Raw genomic sequence first — 12,406 nt, forward strand, 5'->3', positions numbered from 1 at the left:
TGCAGGATGCCGATCGGGGTGGACCCGGCGGGGGGCTCCCAGTGGCGGGCTCAGGGCTGCCGGGGGGGGGGGGTGGGGGGGTGCCCGAGTCAGGCTGGACTCTTCCTGTGTCCGGGCCCTGAGTGCACGTGGCCCCACAGCAGCGCTCCTGTCCCGTTGGCGCCCGGGTCCGGGGTGCACCCGCCTCCTGCCGGCTGCAGGGACCCCTTCCCAGCCTCTCCCCACATCGCACAGGCGGTTGTCAAGACCAGGAGACCACTGAGCCTGCTGGGGCTGCCGGCTCCCGGCCCCGTTGGCGGAGCTGTATTTAAGCGCCACTAACGGTGGAGGCTGGCGACTGGCGCTGTGTGGAAGCCTTCCTTCTGTAAGATGGGGGTGAAATCCACACGTCACGTAAAACGTGTGAACTGTTTTCAGGTGTCCAGTTGAGGAGCACCCAGCACGCTCACCCCACGCACAGCCACCCCCCCCCGCTCTGTCCCCAGGACTCTCCCGTCCCCCCAAAAGGAAGGTCTGTCCCCATCAGACACCAGGTCCCCGTCCCCTCCCCTGCCCCCTCTGTCTGTCTGCCCTCTGTGAACATGACGGCTCCGGGGACCTCGAGAGGGTGGGGTCACACCGGGCCTGTCCTTTTGCGTCCGGCTTCTGTCACCGGGCATCGCGACCTCGGGGCTCCTCCGCGCGTGGCAGGCGTCTCCCTCCCGCGAGGCCGGGGGACGTCGTGCCGTGTGGACGGACCGCTGCGTTTACCCGCTCGTCCACGGTGGACACTCGGGTCCCTTCCACCTGCGGGCTCCTGTGAATCTGCTGCCGTGCACACGGGGGTGTCTGAGGCCCCGCTTTCAGTTTGGGGGGGGGTGCCCGGGAGTGGGATCGCTGGAGCTAGCTTCTGTTTGTACACGGTTTACTCTAGTGGACAATGTGACGTCCACAACACTCTGCAAGAAGAGGAAGGTTATCTTGTTCTGTATAATCTGTGAACCACACGGACATGCTGTGCATAGTCGCTGTTGTATTTTGTAGCATAGAAACTTAAAAATACTTGTATGATCTGGAGTGGCAAAAAGCCTCACAAATCAAATAGGAATTACAGAATTTTTGGAACTACAGATAGAAAATTTTAACTTCGGGGCGCCTGGATGGCTCAGTCGGTTGAGGTCATGAGTTTCAGTGACCTCGTGGTTTGTGAGTTCGAGCCCCGTGTCAGGCTCTGCGCCGACAGTGTGGATCCCGCTTGGGATTCTCTCTCCCTCTCTCTCTGCCCCTTCCCGCTTGTGCGCCCTCTCAGAAAATGAGTAAATAAACGTAAAGAAAGAAAAATTTAACTTTATGAAACTGAAATTTCCAGACAGCCCGGAGTACCATAATCAAAGTCAAAAGATACAGGCTAACACTTGGGACAAAGGCCGCTGTCTGAGATCTGAAGAATGATCACCAGGCTGTTTTAAGTTAAAGAGCTCAGTAGGAACGTGGGCGGAGGCAGACAGGCTGTCCCCGCAAGGGACCCCCCAGTGGCAGTAAAGACAGGACAGAGGCTCCGTCTGCTCAGTGGCTGCCACGCCATCACCCTCTAGGGCCACGCGTTCCCAGCCACCGTGGCCGCTGCTGTTGCTGCAACGTGTTGGAAAATACCTAAGTTAAAAATCCGAGCTTCTCTGAGCTCTTGGTGACCCCGTGCTTTAATACACGCAGTCCGACTCCTGGCATCCGCGTACGGAGACGCGCGTCTGTGGGCAGTGTGGCAGAGGGAACGTGGACCCGTGAACGCCGGCACCGCCGGCCTCCCCAGGAAGCGGCTGTGTGTGGGCTCTGTCCCAGAAGGTGGAGGGCTGGCGGCCTGCAGGGCGTGGGGGCGCCGCTGTGCCTCCTGTCTGTCCCTGCTTGTGGTCCTTGCTTTCATCAGAGGACTGGGTATGTGGGACGTCTTCCTCCTCAGTGTTTGTACTGATAGCAAACTGTGGCTGGGGGCTTCTTTCCAAATCATACACTTTTAATTAAGAACAATAGTTACATTACTGACTTTAGAAAACACCTACTGAATTTATATTTGTCTTCTCTTCCTGTTGGAGAAATGTTTAGGAGTCCTCCTGGGAAAGTGTGGTGGCCCCCTCCCTCCCCCACACATCCACTGGGATTAAGCCAGCTCCGGCCCCACCCCCAACCCCTGACTCTGCCCCTCCCCCCTCCCTCTCTCACCCCCACCCCCATCCCCTGGGGTTAAGCACCTTCCCAGAGTCAGGCACATGAACCAGGCAGACCAGGTCCTGCCCTGCTAATCCACTTAGAGGTGTTGTGGCACATGAGGTGATTATAGACACAGTCTGGGTAGCAGCTGCAGACTTCAGCCGGAGGAGCCCCTGGTCGGAGCCCCGCCTCCCCTCCCCGGGAGTCCCCCTGCCCTCCTGCCCTCCCTTCCCTCCCTGCCCTTCTCCCCACACCCACACTTGCCATGTGTCTCCCTCTGCCCGCCTTGCGATGCCCTAAAGGGCGTGCTCTCCTTTCAGGGGCAAGCACATGTGAACAGAGGCACACACACAGACACACAGGCCCAGGTGCACACACACAGGTGCCCTCAGGTACACACACAGGTACATGAACAGGTACACGTACACAGATGCACTCAGCTACACACACAGGCACACACATAGGTGTGTACACACACAGATGCACTCAGGTATACACGGGCACAGGTGCACACACATAGGTGCACACACACACACAGGTCTAAAGCCCCCTGGCGTAGGGAGAGATCAGTCTGGTTCTCAGGCTTGCTCCCTGAGAGTTGGGGAGTGTCTGAGGTGTCTCAAGGGCACAGGGCCACACCAAAGGAGACATTTACAAAGCCCACCTGCCATGGGAGCATATCATAGGTGGGAGTCAGGAAAGTGGAGGCAGCAGCTGGTTAGGACACTAGGAGAGCCAGGCAGACACCTGGGTGTGGCCCAAGGAGGGAGGAGGGAAGGAAGGCTCTAGAAAGGCAAACCCAGGTAGGGGTTGGGAAGACGAGGAGGAAGGGGGATCGTGCAGGCGATGAAAGGTGCGACTCCGGAGAGGTGGATGAGGAAATCCAAGAGCCCAGGTGACCAGAAATCCTGGCATCAGGTCCTCAGACCCTTAGACGTAAGGAGTATTCCAGCATTTACGGTGCTGCTTGGACATATTTTATGCAGTGCCATAACTTAGAAAGGAAATTGTTTCCAAAATGAATTCACATGGCCTGCGATTCTCAGAGAGCTTCCAGAAACACGTGAACCTTTATCGCATCTTGCTCTGCCCTAGATGTGCCCTCTCTCCGCCATCCGTGAACTTGGGGCTGCCGGGGAGGGTCCTGGCGCTACCGGAGGACACGTTTGCGCCCCGCCGGGCATCCTGCGATGGGGGCGGTGCCGCATCCCACCTGGGGCCGGGGGCTGGCAGACAGGAACGCTGTTCTCTACCTGCATCCCAGGGACCTTGCAGGTTCTCACTTGGAATCGGTGGGCTTTATCAGGAAAAGCCAACCCCGAGTGCTTCTCCTGGGTTTTCAGCATTTATCCGTGCTGATCCGTGACGTCATGGATCTAAGAGCAGTGAGTTTATAAATACAGACTGCCCCAACGACAGGACACTTCCTACCTTCTCACACGTCAGTTGTGCAGGAGCACTTACCTATTAGCTTGAAACTCAGTGATCCAAAATACAGCCGCACCCACTCGAGAGGCGTGGAACCCATTCTAGAGCACGGCTCCTGTCCGCCGTGCGGACAGAATTGCGGGCAGCTCTCCAGGCCCGCTGCATCCCCCCTCGGACCCTGCCCTCCCACCGACCAGCGTCCAGCCGGCGGCCTCCTCGGAGGAAGGATGAGTCTACTGCCTGCGGGCGGTTGGCTTCGTGTGAACGGCAGCATTTCCTTGGGTTCCTGAAAATATCTTGCCTTTTCCTAGGTGGTGTCAAAGATTCCCTGTGCCGTGGATTTGGCAGACAATGAGAAAATGCCAGTGAATCCACCCGGAAACGTGAGGCAAAGCAAAGAGAAGTCCTCGCAAACAAGTGAAGAAATGAGGTTGGTCCCGGGGTCCGAGTTCAGCCCCGCTGCCCGCTGGTGGCCGCACTCGCACCCCAGCACTCACTGGCACCTGCTGGCATCTGGGGCAGGCCAGGGGAGGGGGAGGGGGAGCGGGGGCGGGGCAGGGCGGGAACAGCAGCTGCTGGGGGCGTGGCATTTCTGCAGTTTTCCGGTGCGGGTGACCAAGCACACCCCCGATGCTGACCCAGCATCTGCACCCCGGGAATGACCGCTGGGCCCTTCACCCTTCCCCAGCTGCTGCACACCGGAAGTAGACCTGTGTGCCTGTGCGTGCGTGCGTGCGCGTGTGTGTGCCTGTGTGCGTGTGCGTGCACGCGCATTTTCCTCTCGGCTCTTTCACTCACAACACACTTGATGCTGTGACTGTGCTGTTCTGCACCCTGCACCCCTCCCGGGCACGCGGGGAGAGCCATGGGCGGCCGGGGACACTGCTGGACGGGGCTCCTGTGCCCCTTCTTGCCGGCCCCGCCCTGGGCGCTCCGAAGCCGAGCGGAGGCGAGCTCTGGGCGTGGGTGGGGGGCTCACGTGCTCCGGGGAGGACCGGCCTGGCCTGCACGTCCCGGCTCTGCCCACCGCCGTGTTTCCACATTCTGGGGACCAGGAGGCCCAGAGGAAGGTCGTCCTGGTGTGACACGTGGACGGCGAAGGGGTGTTCTTTTCTGGGGAGTCATTCGTGTTCATGCCCAGAACCCCGGGGACAACCCTGCAGGTCCGCAGACAGGACCCACCCGAGCCCGTGGAATGGCTTAGATGGAAATGGACGGCATGCAGCTGTCCCCACAGCACACAAGTGTGTGCCCGCGGCCCCCGACTGCCCTGTGGGCAGGGCTTTCCTGAGAACCGGGGTTCAGAGGTGCCGACGCTGCGGTCTGTGCAGGGCAGGACTGGAGGCCACCGTCCTGCCTGTGTCCATTATGCTGAAAAGCAAACAAAGCCGACACAGAGGCTGCTGCTGGGGGGGGGGGGGGGGGGTGGGGTTAGGGTCCTCGGGGAAGCCCCAGGCTAGGAGGGGTTATGGGAGGCAGTTGTGTTCCCAGGCAGACACCCCAGACTCCGGGGCCACTGGGGGGTGGGGCTGGGGCCTTGGAAGGCCCCGGGCTGGGCTGGGGAGGCTGGGGAGGCTGGGGGGGTGGGGAGGCTGGGGGGGGTGCGGGATGGGGGTGGGGGGTGGTTCTGTTCCTGGGCAGACACCCCAGACTCCAGGGCCTTCTCACACACCAGGCACTGCCGCCCTTCCTGCGCGGCCCAGAATGCTCTGCTACTCTGAACATCCTCGTGTTTAAAGGCAGAGAATTTAAGCCCAAAGCCCTGATATTGGCAGAGCAAGTATGTCTGAAATCCTAATTTAATAATCCCGTTTAAGGATTTATCACAACTGTGTATTTCCTGTGAAGACAGAGACTGTCCCTTTCGTGTAGTGTCTGTGCACGGCCCTGAATGTGTAATTTCTTACCTGGATGTGAAGTTTTAAAACGTGGCGTGTGTTCTTGTGGCTTCTCACTGCCTGGGCCTGTCTGAGCTGCTGCCCGGAGGGGGAGCGGGTGGCCTAGGTGGCCCCATTCTCATGGCGACAGCCCCTGAGCCCCAGGACTGCACTTTGGCCTGGAGGAAAAAAGGAAAATTCTCTCTCCCTTGTCGGAGCAGGGATTGCCGAGACTCGACTCGACGTGTAAAATCGTGTCCTCATCACCCTCTGTTCTCTCAGGGCCTTCCGAGAGGAGCTCTGGGAAGAAAACCTAAAGCAGCACATTCAGAAAACGCACGAGGGAAGAAAAAGATTTCAAGGCACAGCGCCACTCAAGGAAATGAGTCCGGCTGCCTGGGACTTGGAGATTGTAAGTGCGCATTGGCTCTGTGTAAAAACGAATTGTTCTGTTAAGAATCAGAGGGAACCTGCCGCGCCTCTTCAGAGCACGCGTTCTCTCGATCGTGGGGAGCGCTCCACGTGCCTCACGTGAGGGACGTGCCCAGAATCACGCTTCGTGGGAGGATAAGAGGTGTTTTCTTGGCGTGTGAGGTACGTGAGCCCCCTGACACATTGTGCCACCTGCCGGGACCCCAGCACGGCCTCCGCTTTATCGGCAGGGACAATGGGGACGTGCCCGTGGGGTCCTTGCCCGACGCCTGGTAACCAGCAGAGCCTGGTGAGACCCTGACGGGGCTGGAGCCGGCTGACCCCCTGGAACCCATGGGCAGGGAGGCAGGCCCCTTTGCACAGACGTGTGCTGTGTGTGCAGAAAGGGTCGGGGTTATGGGAGTGATACCGCGCTCAAGAAAGGTGGCTTCCTGCCCCAGATGACACATAGTTATCCACCCAGCGGTAAGGGGACCTGTCACCTCCCAGAGTGACTGGCTTCAGGCTGTGCAGGCTGAGCCTGATGCCTCTGTGCCCTTGATGCTCACGGACGCAGGAAAACACGTCTGCTCTCCCCGGCCCCCCGAGCCCAGGCTCACCTTGACGCAGCGGCTCGGCACCAAAGCTGCCCACAGAGCCGTCCCCACAGCCCGTCGGAGGGCTCCGTCGCCTCCTCTGTCCACGGGGTCCACGGGGCAGGAGGAGGGGAGGAGGGAGTGCAGGCAGGGCCTGGGCTGCCTCTCAGGGACCCCACCCTGTCAGACTCTACCCTCTGCCGGCTTTGCCTTCCCAGCCCAGAGAATTGCACCTGCCCTCAGGTGACTTTATTCTCTCCAAATCCGTTGTTCGTGGCTGTAACCTCCTCCTTAAACACCCCAAGCTCTACCTCCTAAGGCTTCTAAACATCCATGCCTCGAGCTTCAACTGTGGAGTGAAAGGCCGGTCTGGCATTATGAGCAGCTGTACTCACAAGTCTGATAACCTAACACGGAATGGACCATGCCTTGGAAGACGCCATCTGCCAAAACTCACACAAGAAATAGCCCGTCTGAATATCTAGTATCCATTAAAGGAATCCAACCGATAATAATTTTCGAGTGAGTTCCCTGGAGAATTCTATCAAACGTTTAAGGAAGAAATGATACCATTCTCTATAATCTCTTCCAGAAAATAGAAGTGGAGGGGAAACATCGTAATTCATCCTATGAGGCCAGCATTACCCTAATACCAGAACAAAGACGTCACGTGTGAGGAAAACTACAGGCCGGTGTCTCCCCTGAACACAGATGCGAAAATCCTCAACAAAATATTAGCAAAGCAACCCTAACAATGTAGAAAAAGAATTATACACCATGACTAAGTGGAGTTTGTCCCAGGTGCACGGGGCTGGTTCCACATTCAAAACCCATTTTATGTAACGCATCGTCACCTTGTGGCCAAAGAAGGAAAATCACACGATCGTATCATTTGGTGCAGGAACAGCATTTAACAGAATCCAGCACCTGTTTGTGGTAACTGCTTGTAGCAAACTAGGCACAAGTGGAACTTCCTTGACTTGATAAAGAGCAGCTACAGAAACTACGGCGAACATCGTACTTCATGGTGAGAAACTAGAAACTACTTTTCCCCTGAAGGTCGGGAACAAGACCATTTCTCTCCAGCATCACATGGGAAGTCCTAGCTACTGCAACAAGACAAGAAAGGAAAATGAGGTAGATTAAGAAGGAAGAGTTAAGACTATCTTTGTTTCTGGATAACTTGGTTGGCTGTGTAGAAAATCCCAAAGAATTGAGCAAAATCTCCTGGAACTAATCAGTGATTATGGCAAGGTTGCAGGATCCAAGGTTAAGATGTAAAAGTTAGTCACTTACTATATACCATCAGCAAACAAGTGAGATTTTAAATTAAGAACATTCACATTAGCACCCAAAAAATGGTGCTAGGTACGAATCTAACAAAATATGTACAAGATCTGTGTGAGGAAAACAACAAAACTGATGAGTCAACTCAAACAAGAACTAAAGGGGTGGAGAGGAATCCCATGTTCATGGATGGGAAGGCTCAATATCGTCAAGATGGCGGTTCTTCCCAAGTTGATGAAGAAGACATTCAGCAGAATCCCAATCAAAATCCCAGCAAGTTATTTCGTGGATATCGACAACCCGCTGCTAACGTTTGTATGGAGAGGAGACAAAGGCCCAGAATCGCCCACACAACACTGAAGGAGAACAAGGTTGTAGGACTGATACTACCCGACCTGCAGACTCATGGTAAAGTCACAGTAATCAAGACGGCGTGGGGTTGGTGGAACGGTAGACAGATGGGTCAGTGGATCAGAGGAAGACCCACATAAGTACAGTCGACTGATACCCGACGAAGGAGCGAAGGTAACACAGCAGAGCAAAGATGGCGTCTTCAACAGATGGTGTTGGAACCGCTGGGCGTCCACGTGCAAAATAGCGAATCTAGACCCAGACCTTACGCCTCCCCGAAAGTGAACCGAAAGTGGGTCACAGAACTAAATGTAAAATGCAAAACTGCAAAACTTGTAGAAAATGACGTAGAAAATGTGGGTGACCTTGGGTTGGCGGGGAATTTTGAAATAGAACATCAAAGGCACCACAAAAAAAATGATAATGACTTCATTAAGATTTAAAAATTTGTCTCTGCAAAAGATACTGTCAAAAGAATAAGATGCCAGGGGCACCTGGGTGGCTCAGTCAGTTAAGTGTCCGACTTTGGCTCAGGTCATGATCTCATGGCTCATGAATTCAAGCCCCACATAGAGCTCTGTGCTGACAGCTCAGATCCTGGAGCCTGCTTCAGATTCTGTGTCTCCCTCTCTCTCTGCCCCTCCCCACCTTGCACTCTGTCTCTGTCTCTCTCAAAAATAAACATTAAAATAGGGTCGCTTGGGTGGTTCACTCAGTTGAGTGTCCAACTTCGGCTTAGGTCATGATCTCGCAGTCTGTGAGTTCAAGCCCCATGTCGGGCTCTGTGCTGACAGTTCAGAGCCCGGAACCTGCTTCGGATTCTGTGTGTCCCTCTCTCTCTGCCCCTCCCCCACTCACGCTCTGTCTCAAAAACAAACAAACATTTTTTTAAAAGTTAAAAAAAAAAATAAGATGCCAAAGACTGGGAGAAAATAGTTGCAAAAGACACATCTACTAAAGGACTGCTTATCCAAAATATAGAGAGAAAACAACCCAATTAAAAAGCGAGCCACAGATCTGAACAGACACTTCACCGAAGAAGATATATAGATGTTAAGTAAGCATATGAAAAGATGCTCAGTATTGTATGTCATTAGGAAATTGCAAATTAGAACAGAGAGGTACCACACACACCTATTAGAATGGTTATAATCCAGTCACGGACGACACCAGATGCTGGTGAGGATGTGGGGCAGCGGGAACTCTCGTTCATGCCGTGGGGACGCCAGACGGCACAGCCACTTTGCAAGACAGTTTGGTGATTTACTACAAAATTGAATGTACTCTGAACTTGAGGTCCAGCAATCGTGCCCCTAGGCATTTTCCCAAGAGTTCAAAACTTAAGTCCAGACCAGAACTTGCTCACAGATGTTCATAGCAGCTTCACTCATAGTTACCAAAACTTGGGAGCAACCACGATGTCCTTCTGTCGGTGAGCGGATAAATAAACCGTGGTCCCTCCAGACCGTGGAGTACCATTTGGCCCCAAAAAGGAACGAGCTGTCACATCATGACTAGACCTGAGGGAGCCTCACATGCATATCACTAAGTGAAAGAGCCCATCTGAAAAGGCTGCAACCGTATGACGTTCTGGAAGAGAGAAAACTCTGTGCACAGTAGGAGCCTCTGTGGCTGCAGGGCTGGGGGACAGAGAGATGAGCAGGCAGAGCACGGGGGATGTTTAGGGTGGTGCCAGCTCTGTGACAGCACAGCGACGGACACCTGTCATTATACATCTGTCTGGGCCGGCAGAACGCACACCAGGAGTGAGCCCTGCCGTAAACCACGGCCCCTGGGTGATGATGATGTGTGAGAGGCAGGTCACGGAGTGTAACGCGTCCCGTCTGGTCTAACAGGAAGCTGAAACCTGCAAAGGGCCAGGAGAGAACACAGTGGCCTCACCACCGGGGGGTGGGGGGGCAGCAAGGAATTCTGTCCTCAGACTGGCAGGCCAGGTGCCCACGGACAGAGGCATTCCCACGCAAGGTCTCACCGCGTTCCTTTCTGCGCTGCCTTTCTCTGGAAGCTACTGCAGAGTGCATCCTTCCAAATCAAGTCAGCAGAACGGGAAAGGAGTGAGTGTTCCAGAAAAAAGGAAGCTGACCCAAAAGAGAGCCCAGGAGCCGCCCCCCCACCCCCACCCCAGGCTGTCGGCTGTGCAGGCCGCCAGCCTGGAGCTCAGGGAGGAGCCCCGAGGGTCTCTCCAGGGCAGACAGATCGCTGAGCATTTGACCAAGGGGACAGGATGTCGAGAGGTTCCCGGACAAGTGTGTCGAAAACAAAGCAAATCTTTCTGAAGGAGCGGTTAGTAATTGCACGACGAACGTAGACTTCTGCAGGGAAGAAAGCAGGCAGCACGGCCGGGGCGGCACAGGTCCGCTCGTAGGCGGGTCTTTGACAGTACGTGCTGTAACTTGTCCTTGTGGTTTCCTCAGTGACGTCGTCTTCTCTCTAGCTGACTGTCGTAAGATGACGTCTGGAACACACACCACATACAAAGTAGCTGTTAATCAACGGTGTGTGTTATTGGCAGCAGAGGCCTAACTTCTGGGCCGCTCGTACAGTTTGGGGGAGTTAGTAGTTACACACGGATTTTCTGCCGTGCAGGGTTGGCGCCCCTAATCCCACGTTGTCCAAGGTAGTAATTGTTACCCAGCCATAATGACGTGGACCTGAACGTTAACCCACGGTTGTGACGGATCCGTACTAGGGGTCTCGGTGCCTGGGCTGGAGGGCGGTCCGGGTTATGCCCCGGGGAGGTCTCAGCACTGCAGACGGAGTACTCGCTGGCCAGCTTCTTGCGGGACCGGGACAGGAAAGAGCCTGCCTCCTTGACGCTGGCCACTTTATCCCACTGAGGGCCACGGAGCCCCGTCCACCACTTTTCCTGGCCCAGCAGACTGGCTGAGAACATGGGATCTGGAGCGGCACAGGACTCCCCACTGGGGATCTCCTTCCACTATTAGGGACCCTGGTCCTGCTGCTGTGTCTGTGGGGTGAGGGTGCAGTTGAGGCCCTGCCCCCCCCCAGGACAGGCATGAGGCTCTGGTGGGGTCATGGTCAGGGATGGTGCCCATGTTGGCCACATGAGGAGCCCCTGCTCCTGTCTTCAACCCTCCACAGACTGGCATTCATTCAGCTGTGGGCAGGTGTCACAGGCGGGGCCCTGGTGGGGACTCCGGGAAGCGCAGCCCACGGGCCTACCCGGAGAGGTCACTGTCCTCCTTGGGAGGGAGGGTGCTCAGCCGGCTCCCCTGCAGACCCCGGGACACGACAGAGCGCTGCGCACCTGTACACGGTCCTCCTGTGTGGACGGGGCTGTGCCCCCACCCCGGGCCCTGCCAGCTGGGCTAACGTCCACCCCCTCCCTTTCTCCCGAAAGGCCAGGAAGCTACAGGATCAAGTGACGGAGTCGGGACCGGGGCTGACCTTAACTAGAAGCCACCGGTTCGCGGCTCTCGCTGGGCACCGTCCACGCCACCCACCTGCGTCCCAGCCCCAGAAGATATTGTTCGACACGAAATACTGAGTCTGAGGACGGTCGCGAGTGCTAATGAGTGAGGATCCCTGGCGCTGACAAAGACTCTTCAGACCGAGGAGTGGGTGCAGCGGCTCGTGGGCCCTGCCCGGGTGTCCTTCCCTGAGAGCGCGCCCCGGGGCGTCCGCTCCAACGCCACCCCCTCCCCCCGGGGTCTGCGCGGCTTTTTCAGAGGCTGTAAAAGGGTTAAGCCGGATTAAAGGAGAGAACACCAAGGACGAGCCACCAGGTGTGCACTCCCGTGCCCGCGTCTCTGCCCGTCTCACCGACGGCACGTCCACGGGTCAGCACCCGGCCCTCCCCTCTGCCCCCGTCAGCCCCTCCTAGCTAGCCCTCACCCAGGCTGCTCAGACCCTCCTGCAGGAGCCTCCGACTGAGTGTTCAATAAATTCAAGGGCTTGACCTTGAAACTATCTTTGATTTGGCTTCTCAGCTCCTTGACCTCTTGGTGAGAGGGAGGCAGGGTTAGACCAGGCCCACCATGGGGTCCAGTGACCAACCCCCCAACAGACCCTGGCTTGGTTTTGCATGGCTACTGCCCTTGTGGGGTACCACCTGATGTCTCATGGGGGACCCAAGCCGCCCCCAGCTTAGCACCCACTTGACTCGGAAGACAGGCAGGTTGGAGGGGAGGGAGCCTGGGGCAGTGACCAGGGACACTCCCCACCCCAAGTTCTTTCCCTTTCCTTAGGTCAACCAGTGGTTGATTTTTTGCTTCTCCTAAGTACTCATTC

The 12,406-nt window shown here is 56.3% G+C and overlaps 1 protein-coding gene across 12 annotated transcripts in view; it reads left to right on the plus strand.

Annotated features, from left to right (window-relative positions):
* LRRC27 (leucine rich repeat containing 27) overlaps positions 1 to 12,092 on the plus strand; it is a 35,068-nt gene extending 22,976 nt beyond the window's left edge. For 10 of the 12 annotated variants that reach the window (XM_053207819.1, XM_053207822.1, XM_053207818.1 and 7 more), the window contains 3 exons: positions 3,924 to 4,042; positions 5,772 to 5,901; positions 11,517 to 12,092. In XM_053207819.1, coding sequence (XP_053063794.1) covers positions 3,924 to 4,042; positions 5,772 to 5,901; positions 11,517 to 11,663 — 396 coding nt within the window. In that variant the 3' untranslated portion in view covers positions 11,664 to 12,092. Of the gene's footprint in view, positions 1 to 3,923; positions 4,043 to 5,771; positions 5,902 to 7,088; positions 10,661 to 11,516 lie in introns of those variants that run through there. The other 2 variants (XM_053207817.1, XM_053207825.1) reach the window with 2 other exon arrangements.
* The last annotated feature ends 314 nt before the right edge of the window (positions 12,093 to 12,406 follow it).

The sequence above is a fragment of the Acinonyx jubatus genome, chromosome D2, assembly GCF_027475565.1.
Source record: "Acinonyx jubatus isolate Ajub_Pintada_27869175 chromosome D2, VMU_Ajub_asm_v1.0, whole genome shotgun sequence".
NCBI classification, from domain to species: Eukaryota; Metazoa; Chordata; class Mammalia; order Carnivora; family Felidae; genus Acinonyx; species Acinonyx jubatus.